The sequence below is a fragment of the Lissotriton vulgaris genome, chromosome 3_1 (genome assembly GCF_964263255.1).
Source record: "Lissotriton vulgaris chromosome 3_1, aLisVul1.2, whole genome shotgun sequence".
NCBI classification, from domain to species: Eukaryota; Metazoa; Chordata; class Amphibia; order Caudata; family Salamandridae; genus Lissotriton; species Lissotriton vulgaris.
This window is the reverse complement of record NC_141689.1, coordinates 192,254,424-192,267,492: the sequence shown is the minus strand read 5'-3', so window position 1 is coordinate 192,267,492 and position 13,069 is coordinate 192,254,424. Positions and strand designations below refer to the sequence as shown.

The following is a 13,069-nucleotide window of genomic DNA, read 5'->3' as shown; positions in this document are numbered from 1 at the left end:
CTATGTGTCCAAACAGCGCTGGGCACGCGCCGCCGCCGATGTATGGTAATGGTTTTTATTTATTTTTATGTTAAGCGTTATAGCGCAGACTTTACCCCGTCTAAGTGTGAAATGTTGGTTTGTGAATGGCTCATTGCTGCGCTGCCTGCAGCAATGAGCATTCATTATTAGCAAACATACTGCGAGGCACGGCTTTCACGTGACCACAACAGTGTATCCTTAACTCTCTTTACGTAGGCGGCAAGGCGAGTGGCAGTTTGAATTATGTTTTTTTTTTTTTTTGCCTCCTCGCTCATGCACGCAAACCCCGGCTTTGACTAGACATCGGTTAGATGGGTCGCACAGTCGTGGCTGGCAGAGGCAGGATCTAAGATAATAAAAAGGTCAGGGGGTAGGTAGCTGAGCCGATGGGCACACCACCGCCGCTCGCACCACCACAGGCTTACCTCGGTCTCTCCAAAGGTCACCCAGCGGCCCTACAAGCATTGGCGGCTGCTGTGCCTGCTGCCGCCCTGTAGTAGAGATAGCTGCTGCTGCTCACCACTTTCGGCCCGCTATAATGTGCTCTGTGCAAAGTGGTATAATCCTGATGCCGTGTACTGAGGGTCAACCGACCCTAACACGCGACCGGACTGCTGCAGGCAGCTGTGAGTGTGTACCAGCCCAGGGGCAAGGTGCCTGTTGTCACGGCGCCGTCTCCGCTCGTCGCCTGCCTTTATTCAAAGTAAGTGCAAGTTTAAACATGATCAGTTAACCTCTGAACAAGGAAAACTATTAATGCTCTTATATACAATTATAATCCCTTGCTCATTTGATTGAGATTTTTAGCGGTTCAGCAGTCAAGAAGGTGCTTAGTTAAAGCTTTTTATTTTCGGTTTGTCAGAGCAGAAGTAATTAAAGCAGCAGCTCAAATTGTTGGTACTGGAAAGTCTGGATCTCGGATACATTCTATTCAGTAAATACCCCAACGAACAATGTCGATGTGCGTTTTTCAAGTGAGGAGACCCAATCTTGAAAATAGTCTTCATCTGCCTCCTTATCTCCCCCGCACTCCCACTATAGCAGTCATGTTGTTCTCTATATTCCAGGTGAGCAAGTGGCAGGCACACTGCGCCGGTTTTCGCAACAGATAATTGCTGAAATATACAGAAACGTCCTTTTTGTTTAGAGTGGCACGGCGCGCACTGTCAATAAGAGTGGTGCAGATCCGAGTCCTCGTTTTGGTTAATAGTACGATCAGGTTATAAGGGCACTCGATGCTTCAGTTTCTGGTGCTTTCCAGCAGTTTTAACATCTTCTTGTTGCTCAAATAGGTGTAATTGCTGATATTTATCTTTTCCTAGTCTTCATTGCTTGATTTTGCTTGCGAAAAAGTGTCACTCATAGTCATTGGAATGTCACTCATAATTACACTGAAATTATGAAAATGTCACACTTGGCAATCTCAAACCTTGGCAGCTATGAGTAAACTCCTGCCACCTCTCCTGCAGCATCCAAGCTGCACATCGCAGGCCGCTGACATTCACCTGGGCCTTCTGTATCTCATCACCTTTTAGAGGCGGTAAGACTGATCACCCAGCCACAGAGCCTCTTGGAGAACATGCTTTGACTAAAGCGCTACAGTGCTGAGGAACGACTGTTGGAAAAGCCACCTTGGAACTACTAATACTCTTACTAGCGGTGTTAGCCTGAATGTTTCTCATGTAAATGGATAGTAGCGACCGTCTGTAGACGGAAGTGGGGCTCTGAATCTTAATTGGACCACGCTAAAGTGCCAGCCTTTTCAAAGACTATTTTTGGTGTGCTGTAATTTCACTTTATGTTCATACATAAATACTACTAGTTTCAAAAAGTTAGTATTTGGCTGGACACTCATTTATTGGGGTTACTGTGGGTATGTTGAGTTTTGTGCCCATGCAAATATTGCACCGTTTCAAAAAGTTAGTATTTGGCTGGACACTCATTTATTGGGGTTACTGTGGGTATGTTGAGTTTTGTGCCCATGCAAATATTGCACCTATCTCCGTCCAAATAGCTCCCACCCTAGCGGTTGGTGCCAGTAGCTCCTTCTTGCCCTGTGGTGCTTCGACAGGGGTTTTGACAATACCACTTTCAAATTTTTAAACACTCAATTTTACTGACACATACATGTATGCATATTTTGCTTTCTTGTGCAATACTAACTAACCACATACAGCATAAAATGTATATTTTGACTTCATTTTATAGCACTCTTGTGTAAATAGTGCAGCTTACCTCTAATAAACTGTTCTGCCAAGGGTCCCAGCTTTCATATTGTTATAGTTTAGTGTTGCTTTATTGTAGGATTTTCCTTCTTGAACACCTGGGGCAACCACGCCCAAATGCTGTCCAGTTATTGCTAAATACTTCGCCTAACAAAGACTGACCTGTTAGCTTTGCCACATCTTGTTCATATTTCCCTTTTCATCTATTTGATTGCCTGTTTCAAAGGCTTCCTTAATGGACGTTTATTCAAATTTGTGATACTTTTCTTCAGGTTTATATCCTTTTTCTTAAATTTGTCATTCACTTTTATGGGCCTTGTTAAGATGTTGTTTTACTTAACTGTACTGGTTAGCGAACTGTTAAAATTACGTTTTTGTCTGAGGGAACATTATTTGAGCAAAGCTTCCAAGGATGAAGAGTGGGAGAGGGTTGGATTAAGTGGGCTTACCATTGGTTGACTGGCTGGCTCATTTGCTACCTTAATCCATGGACTTGATGCTATTTACCTGTCTTTCCATCGCTCACTTACATGGAACTACTCTTTTCTTTTAGCTTAAGCATGCCACAAAGTGCTGCTCTCCGCCCTTTGCTTGTTCTTCTGCTTTTCGCTCCCTCGTTTTTTTCCATGCTTAACGACATCACAGGTGTGAGTTTTCGAGGTGTCGCCCTTGTTTGCTACCCCCAGGTAACTCCTCCCCCTCAAATGTTGTCTTCATATTTCCACTGTTTGCATGCGTTCTGACGCCTGCATGCAAGTGTAATGATGCAACAGCCATGAATCACACTTAGCCAAAACATATATATATATATATTTTTTTTTTTAAATTTTACAATGCTGTACAGTGACCTGACGCTGTATAGTGCCACCAAAGCAGTTGGCACAGCCAACAGGTCCCAAGTTGGAACCTATTAGTTTTGGCAATTCTTGTTTTGCAGAGTCGTCCTCCCTGGTGTTGGTGATGTCCGAGAATAGTCCTGTTAAATAGTGTAAAGATGTATAATAGGTTGTCTTGTCATGGGGCTGGTAATATGTATATGGAGTCACATACAAGCCTGCTGATTCGTTAAGGGACTTGCAAAAAAAAAAGTAGCATTTACACGAGAGTTGCAGGGGGAAAAATTATCCTGGGCGTGTAGGCACCCGGTAGTTCTTTAAGAGACGCCTGGGCAGCTGGGCATTTCACCCTTCGAAGCTGTGGCATCCCGCAAACTCCAGGAACGTAATCTACAAACGTTTTGCACGCAGCAGAACAGCACGACATAATCCCTCCCCAATAAATGTGTTTTTTTTTTTTTTACTGAAATGGAATCCTTCGACTTTAGAAATGGCCGCCCTTCTATGGTGCACATGCTCTTGTTTATAATTCCACTTGCTCATGTTTATAATTCCACATGTGGAATGCCGGGAAGCCTGAAAGGCTGCATTAAGACATCGATTTCAGCAGATCAATGAGCCTGGTGTAAACAAAAGCACTGCATAACCAACAACCATCTTTGGTTTTTGGCCACCGCAGTTTAGTTCACCCAATTCTCATCCCTCTGCACATTTGCCGAGTTGGGAGTCTGGCTTGTGCTGCACTCAGTCGGGCTTTGCACGTTTGAGCAGGATGATCCAGGCTGTTTGCAGAGCCAGGGTGCTGACAAGGCATTGGCATAAATAGGCTGCTAGTGTTCCAGGGAGTGCAGCCTGCCTGTTGCTAGGGACGGCTGCCTTTCTGCTTCGAATGTGGCTTTAACCCATGGACCACTGTAACCACCTGCATGGAGGCAGCAGAAGTGTCTAGGCTTTGAGCGTTTGCTTGTCCCACGAATGTCTACCCTTTGATCTCGTGACCATACTGATTGGATCCACGCCATCTTGACTCAGCCACCCTTTGAACCTGCCACTGCTTGTGTATCTGGTGCTTCAAACAGTGGCAGTTGTGTATGAAAATGTTGTTGGGAGTCCGTTTTTGGGAATTAAGTTGTGCATAATTGGGGGGAAACATTTTTTATAAATGTTTTCAGGGCATATTTAAACTTTTATTCAGTGGGGAAATAGTTGGTTCAATTCAGACTTTGTCCATTTTTCCTCACCCTCTAGAACCACGTTATTGGCAGCAGAAACTTCAAATGTTAGAAAAAGCATATTGCGGTCATACAGGTTGTTGGTGATTAATTAACTCGACCCTTTATTGACCCTAAGGAGCAAACGGGAGTTTGACCTTTGAAAAGATAAACGAAGACTAGGCTGAGGCAAATTTGGCACCGAATTCCCTGCCAATATCCTCCCGCCTCAGACGTGCACAATTTATATACTTCGATAGATACTATTACAATCTGCCAAGGCTTTGGAGATGTGTAGGGCACGGGATATGAATCATTACCTGGCAGATACTTCCTTAAGGATTTGAGACTGCCCCGTAGTTGTCTCAACTCATAGTTGTCCAATAGTGGCCCAAGATACGCGATGGTCTTGGGAGATCGGTGGGTAGATCAGTAGAGCTCGACCCTAAAATAATGATGTGGGGAATCAAGGAGGGGGGGAGTAGGTCGGGATACACTGGAGCCTTCATTGTTATAGGCAGACAGCAACAAGCATTTGCAAAACCAATAAGTCTCTCCTATGGGCCATGTTTTGGCTGTGTCAATCAGTTCAGGTGAGCAGGTGGGGGTGGAGAGCAGTATGGTTAAAGTATTGTGAAGTGTCAGCACTTTTCTTTTTTAAAATCTTCCGTTTGGTGGGAGAGGTGGTCAAAAACTAGGTTCTCTGTATGAGGGAGGGAAGGAAAGAATCTTGATGGGGCGTATGGGGAGAAGAAACTGTGACACTTGTAGAAATACACTAATTAGAGCTTTTTTTCACAACATGTAAACCGTGAGCAAAATTTAAATATGGATAAATACAGTGAAATGTTAAAACTATTTCATATAACTGGAAGCCTCTTTTGTGTTTCATTTTGGTGAGTGGAGCAAATTAATGCCTGGGTAGGGTAACATGGTGATTGGTTATGACGGGTTGAAAAAGAACAGTAGCGCAAAACAAATTCACACCCAACTACAGTACCAATTGGAAAATTATATTGACAGATGTTTATTACTGGGCATTTTCACCAGTTAATTGGTAGCTATCATATAATGTAGAACAGGTGACATTTAAAAATGTCGTGACACATTTGTTGTATGCAAGTAATCATTTTGTAATGTTCATATAAGTCTTGATGGGATATTGACGATTCTATTTTTTTGTATTCTAGGCTCATATTAAATTCCCCATGGACTATCCTTACTCTCCTCCAACTTTCAGGTTCCTGACCAAAATGTGGCATCCCAATATTTATGAGGTGAGGCTGAACTTAATTTAAATGATGTGCATCTTTAAAGTTTATTACTTTGTTCTTCCCTTTTTATTGCCTGCACACTTTGACAAGATATGTATGCTTAATGGTGAACTCCATTACGTTAACTTTTTTGCGCTGTGGTCTTAGCCACTTGTTAGATTTTTGCTCAGGTTTATGAATTCCCCTTGGCTTTGCCTATGCCTTTTGTGCAAGTGGCTGCATTTGCCTGTACACTTCTTCACCTCCCTCATATGTGTTAAAGTCATATACAAATATTTATTGGCTAAAATCCTCCATGGTTACTCTAAAATGGTTTGTAAGCGAGAACTGTAAATTATTTATCAACTGTAAAATGGTTAACGCGCTACCGTACAACTTTTTAAATCCACTTGACCGGGATCTGCCCAATATGAAAATCTATTAATCACTGATCTTCGACTTGATCCCTCATAAAAATGAATGTTCAATATATTTTACGTTTGTGCATATTTCTGGATCTTTACAAGACCACAAGAGCCAAATAACATTTCTTAATGACTACACATATGCTGCCTAGTTCCTTTATACATAGGAAAAAAAATCACATAAGCTTTTTTTGTTGTATTAGCATTCACAGCTACCTCTAACACAAAGGATGAAATGTTTTTAAAAAAAAAAATTCTTTTAATACATGTGGCTGGTAAAACAGCTAACTCTTTGCTTTCTCTTGGGCAGACCTAAATATATAATCTCATTGCATGTTGAATCTTGAGCCTCTTTCCTGCTCACATAGCAGACTTCTTCTCAAAAGCAAAATCTTAAGGTGATGGCCTCCTGCCTACGTAAAGTGTTTCTATTTGCCCATGATCCTTCTCAGTTTTTACACCTTTATAATCCTTCTGGGCTCCAAGTGATTGTCCCAGTTGGATAAACAGATATTTGAATTAACCTCCCTGATTAGATTGAACATTTTCAGTTGATGCAACCCACCTGCAGGATATCTATCAGGCTCCTGATTTGTCTTTTTTTTTTTTTGTTTACATAAGTTTTGATTAACCGGTTCCATGCTGATGACGGAACCGCTCTGTCATGAGCCGTGCCTGCGCGGTGCTGATTTTGCGCCTGTGCGACACGTTCTATTTAGCGGGCGGGGCCATGACGGAACCGCTCCGTCATGAGCACAGCTCAACCGAGGCTGGTGACGGAGCGGTTCCGTCACCAGCATGAGAGCGCCGCTTGGCCCCGCCTCCCCCATAGCGCTGCAGCGGAATTGCCGTCGCAGCGAAGGGGTTAAATATTTTGTCAACAGCTGGCAGTTTCAAATAACTGAAAGCATATACATTGTGGTACTTGAAATTGCATAAACAAATCATTACTTGAAACACCTACAAAATAAAAGGGGGTTGAGCCCTCCCCACATGCATACATCCCCATGACTGAAAGTGCAAAGGTAGTAGCAATAATCACATATGGAACATAGCAGACATGGCATATGCGTAAACTATATCTCCCGATGCTAGCATATGGAGAGCATGAAGTGAAACGCCCTGTGAGACAGTACGTCACCCGAATTCATGTAGAAAATAAAAATAAAAATAAACTGAGAATAGCTGGGTTATTTTACAAATGAAACGAGCAAAACATTTGAACATTCCTGATTGCAACATTGCAGCCCTCAACGTCTACACACCCTGCAGAAGGTCCTGATTGAGATGCAAGACTGGAGTGCTGGTAGACAGTACATCGCACAACCCACCATCAAAAACAACAAGCATTTGCAATGCAATAGGTCTCGCATTTTAGAAAGTTTGACCTATTGGGATTGTAAATGACCATGCCTTTTATTTATGTGGTTTTTTAAACTCATAAAAAAGACATTGTCATTTACTGTGCCAATCGCTCAAAATCTCTCAAATGAAACACCTACTACATTGCAAATGCTTGTTGAGCCCTAGCCACTGCGACTGCCAATGGGAAGACAGGATGTGTACGTCATGTGACGCACTCTAGGAGGAGCAATTTCCATCCCACATGCCTCCCAAAACTCTTAGAGCGTTGTGTGAGCTTCAGTCAGTTCATGGTTTATCCTTTAGCCGGGCTCGTGCTTATCTCAGCCAAGGTGAGATATGTGTTTAGTTGCATACTTCAGGGCCAGAAAAAAACACCTGATTAAACCAGCCTAATGTCACAGATCTTCCTTCATACGTCCTATGCACACCAACACCTTTGGTATATCCTGAGGACGCATCTACATGTCACTGTCCTAATATGCACACATGTACTTGTGATATACTGAAGTGTGCACAGAAACAACACCGTAAACCCAGGCAAGTAGCACAGTTTGTAAACATTTGACTACTTTCATTTTTTTTTTTTTTTTTAAGGGTGAAAAAAATAAAAAACTTTATTTTTTCAGCAGAATAAACAATACTTTCCCCCCCCAACATTGGCATCAAGGTATAGAAAAAACATGTGTACGCAGTTCACACCCCCAGCACGGCTTCAACAGTTGCAGATAAAACAGGAGATGCAAGAATCAGATCCATTGGGTACAGTGCAAATACAGAAAAACTGACATAAGGAACATGTGCGTAGTCATCAGGGCAGTACCCCAGCCCCTACTCACCCTCCCCATCCCCCGCCACTCCTTCCTCAGGTTCCGATTCCTCGGACGAGAACAATGCAGCACTAGTAGCATCAGAGTCGCTGGCAGTCGACCCCCCCGCACACATCATACGCCATGCAAGTAAGTCCTCCTGTAGCCGCTCATCCCTACGTGTATGTTGCATGTGCGTTTCTTCAGCCAATGTCCATTCCCCCACATCCCGAAGCCATAACGTCATATCTGGCGCCCTTTGTCCCATCCAGGTTATAGCCACCCGCCGTCGAGCCAGGACTAAGAGCAGCTGCAGCATTTTATATGATAGGTTCCTCTTCTTAGGTTTGGGGACTAGGGCTAACAAGCAATGGGTCGGGGACAGGTCAAGACGCAATCCTGTGACTCTCCGGATGTAGGCTACCACAACCCTCCAGAAGTCCCCGACTAGTGGGCACTCCCAAGCTAAGTGGAGAAATCCGGCTCCTACTGAACCACACCGAGGACAGGCATCCGATTTGTCCGGCGCAATGCGGCGCAGAGCAACTGGGGTTACGTAAGTGCGGTGCATGAAATTAAAATGGATTAATTTGAAACGTGCGTTACACGAAACCTTCTTGGTGAGCGTCCCTATCCGCCCCCGCTGTCCTGGGTCCAAGGCAACCCCTAAGTCTGCCTCCCACGCCGCCCAGGACGGAGACACCGGAGGCGCCGAGTCGCTTCTCATCGCTGTATATAAAAGCGTTATCAATCGCCGTCCCGCGCCGCACGATAGCACGATATTCAAAGTATGGGACACCCGGGGTGCCTCAGGGAACTGTGGCCACGTCGCTCTCGCCATGTCCCGCAGGCCTCCATAGTGAAGGTATTGGCCCCCAGTAAGACTGAAGGCCTCGATGGCTCTCTCCAGGGTCACAAAGGACTCGTCCGGGTATAAGTCTGCCAATGTGTCGCAGCCGCCCTCACGCCATTCCCGAAACGACATGTGCTCCTCCATTAGAGTGACCGGTGCCAATATCCATATCGGCAGCTCCCTATGAAAAGGGGCCCGTCTCAGCACTCTCTCCACCACTCGCTGCCAGATCCCTGCAGTATGCCGAACAATGTACGGCAGGTTGCCATCCGCTCCTCTGCCACGCATCAGAGCCAATTGCAACGCCCTCTCATCTGCGCACCCGGCCAAGAGTCGCAATTCCCAATTGTCCGCGCCCGCGAACCAGCGCGCAGCCGGTATAAGTTGGGCCGCGTAGTAGTAGAGATCAAAGCGTGGGGCCTCCAAGCCCCCCTCCTCCCAGCGTCTGACCATCGTACGCAGCGCAACTCTGCTGCGTCTGCCTGCCCAGAGCAGGGAGGTAAGCATCGTATTAAGCTTGTTGAAAATTCGAGGAGGTAGAGGACAGAGGGTATTCTGTAGGATATACAATATTCTAGGCAGCATCACCATCTTTGAGACGGCCAATCGTCCCATAAGTGAAAGTGGCAGCGTATTCCAAAAGGATACAGATTGTTGTATTGAACTGAGCACACGGTCGGCGTTGCGGGCCAGCAATTGTTCATCCGAGACAGCCACCTGAATGCCCAAATAGCGGAAGGCCTCCATCTCCCACCGCAGCCCCAGGGGCGGGAAACCCACACGAGGGTCTTCACCGCATCCCGCAAGGGGAAAGATCAGGGACTTCTCAGGATTAAGACGCAGCCCAGAAGCTGCACCGAAGCGTTCCAAGTGGTGTAACAGGATCGGCAGCGACTCCCGCGGGGAGGTCAGGTAGAACAACGCATCGTCCGCATAAAGCGAAACCAGGTGTACCACATCCCCCACTCGTATTCCCCAGGGCGCCATCTCCGTGCGCAGTGTCACTGCAAGGGGCTCAATCGCCAGAGCGAACAGGAGCGGTGACAGGGGGCACCCCTGACGGGTGCCCCTGCCCAACCGCCACTCCTCCGAGCGGGCCGCTCCGAGCCTGACCCTGGCCGTAGGCGCACTGTAAAGGATACGAATCCATTTGCAGAACAGGGGTCCCATCCCCGCTAACCGAAGCACCTCCAACAAGTACCCCCAGCTAACTGTATCGAAGGCTTTAGCCAGGTCTATCGAGACCAGGACCTGAGGACCCTCCCTATCGCGCACCTCATGTAGAACGTGGTTCAGACGCCGAAGATTCATGGCGGTGTTGCGGCCCGGAATGAACCCGCACTGATCATGGTGAACCAGGTGCGTCATATGTGGGGCCAGCCGGGTGGCCAAAATCTTAGTAAGAATTTTGGCGTCGGTATTGATTAAAGTGATCGGCCGGTAGGCCGCAGGATCACAGTCATCCCCACCCGGTTTCAGGAGCATGCAGACCTCACCCTGCTGCATGGTGGGCGGGAGCGCGGCTCGCACCATCGCTTCATGGTATACCTGCAAGAGATGGGGCGCGAGGGTATCAACAAATGCCTGGTAAAACTCCGGGGGAAAACCGTCTCCTCCCGGCGACTTAGCCTTCGGCAGGGCGGCCACCGCCACCCTGACCTCTTGGAGCGTCACTGGGGTATCCATGTCCTCAGCATCCTCTTCAGAGAGGGTCTGAAGGGGCAAATCCCGGAGGTATGACTGATAGGACGCCTCTGTCACCAGGGGGTCAGCAGTATAGACCTTCTGCAGATGTGTGCGGAGCACCGCAAGAAGGTCCCGTTCCGAGTGCACTAGGACCCCAGCGGGATTTCTCAACGCAACAATCCGCGCACGGGCCGATTCCCTTCGGAGAATCCAGGCCAGCAATCGGCCCGACTTGTCCCCCTCACGGTGAAGGCGTTGGCGATATCGACCGAGAGTGAATCTATCTAGCCGGTCTAGGATATCATGGACGCCTTCTCGGGCTGTCCGCTCAGAGTCCGCGTTCGACCCATCCGGGTCCGGTAAGGACTGATAGTGGCTGAGGCGCTCCTCAGCACTCGCGAGGTCACGGAGCAGCTGTTTGCGAACTCCATATGTCAGCCCCATGCAAGCGCCCCGCACGACTGCCTTAAGGGCATCCCACTTGGTCGCAAAAGGGATATCACCCACTTCCCAGTTCAGTTCCAGATAAGTACGCAGGGACGTCTCCACATGTTCCCGTCCCACCGGATCCTGCAGAAGATCCCCTGGCATCCGCCAGGTCCGTGGGCGGGAGGAGCGGTCCACCCACCGCACCGTGCATGTCACGGGCGAATGGTCGGATAGGAACCGGGCCTGATGTGTGACCGATAAAACAAGGGATGCGCCAATGTTGGCCGCGAGGACCCTGTCGAGCCTGCTATGTGTGTTATGTGTGGGGGTATAGCAAGTGTAAAGCTTCAGGCCCGGATTGCCGAGTCGCCAGACATCCACAGCACCCAGATTCTCCATTACCTCCCGGAGCCGTGTCGTCATCCGAGGTTTTGTACCCGCCCGGGGGGGATGCCTGTCCAGCAGTGGATCCAGTACACAATTAAAATCTCCAAACCAGAGGAGGGGGGCATCCAGGTCCGTCGCTATAAGCTCCTGCAGGCCAGTAAAGAAACTCGGGTCATCTATGTTAGGTGCATAAGAGTTCACCAGCAGGAAGTCCCTCCCATCCAGTTTCACACGTATAAGAACATATCTGCCCTCTACATCAGCCTCAACATACTGGACCGCTAGGGGTACCCCCGGAGCCACCCAGATCAGGACCCCCCTAGCATAGGTAGAGAAGGAGGAATGGAACACCTGACCCCTCCATTTCCTTGCCAATTTAAGAGCACCCTCCTCATTCAAATGCGTTTCCTGTAGGCACGCCACTGACACTCCATGCCGACGAAGGAAGGATAGCACCCTATACCGCTTGGAGCAAGTACCCAGGCCACGCACGTTCCAAGTTAAAAATTTGAATCCCATAAGCGTTGGTCTTGCCCATCCGGGCATCCAAGTTTAACTTCTGCAAACAGCCTCCTAGGGGCACGAACAGTAGTACACACCATGCCAAAAACAAATACCCCCCACAACTCCCCCCGACCCCACAGTACCCGCAACCAGCCAACCCCAAAAACAACCCCCCCCCCTCCCCCGCTCATAAGGAGGAATGACTCAACCGGAAAACACACCATCCCGGTCATCCCACACCAGCGCCATTCAAAAACAATGTGACCCAACACCCCGTCAGAACCAGTCCCCCCCCCCCCACCCGCGAGCAAAAGGACAGCAACAACCAAAAACGCTACCCTGCCCTTCCCCTGCCAGTGCCAGGACGTGCACAGCCACCCCATACACCACACGCACCCCACACTCACACACAACCAAACAAAACCACCCACCCTCCCCCCCAACTCCCCGAGGACCCCATGTTCCAGGACAGTCTCCGGGAACGTTCATGAAAGTCAATTCCAATGCTGGGCGACGGTACGCCATATACTCTCGGATCTCGCACCACAACGCCTCGGCCAACATGGTGTCCATCCTCTGTTCCGTTCAGCCCACCAACCAGGGCTCCCAGCACCAGGTAGAGACATCACCGGGCAGGTATAAACCAGGAGAGGCGACCCTCCCAACCTCCCAGGGCAACAACATTTTAACAAGACAGTACCTCATATCAGAGTTCACTCAGGCCGTGTGTCGGAGAGGGCGGTCTCCGGTATCACCGGGGGCGCAGAGTGTGTCTCCAGCAAGGTTTCCTGCAGGGTATCTGGGACCAGGATCGCACCAGGTGTAGGGGCCTCAGGTGACTCCGGCTCGGCCCCCGCCGTTGATGGTCTCACGTGGAGCGCCCCATCCTCGCCTACAGTAATCCGGGGCTCGGGAGAACCCCGGGATCCAGATCTACGTCTCCCTCTGCCTCGTCGACGTCTCTGGGGCCGGGTCCCCCAGGTCTCGCGGGGGCCACCCCGTTCACCAGGAGGTAGGTCGTCTCCCCGTATCTCGAGCCACTCCCACACTTCCGCCGGTGACTCAAAG

General features: G+C 48.4%; 1 protein-coding gene across 1 annotated transcript in view; it reads left to right on the top strand.

Moving 5' to 3' along the window:
- UBE2R2 (ubiquitin conjugating enzyme E2 R2) overlaps window positions 1-13,069 on the top strand; it is a 205,281-nt gene that overhangs the window by 64,146 nt on the left and 128,066 nt on the right. Inside the window, exon 2 of the mRNA XM_086960306.1 lies at window positions 5,484-5,570. Coding sequence (XP_086816432.1) covers window positions 5,484-5,570 — 87 coding nt within the window. The remainder of the gene's footprint in view (window positions 1-5,483; window positions 5,571-13,069) is intronic.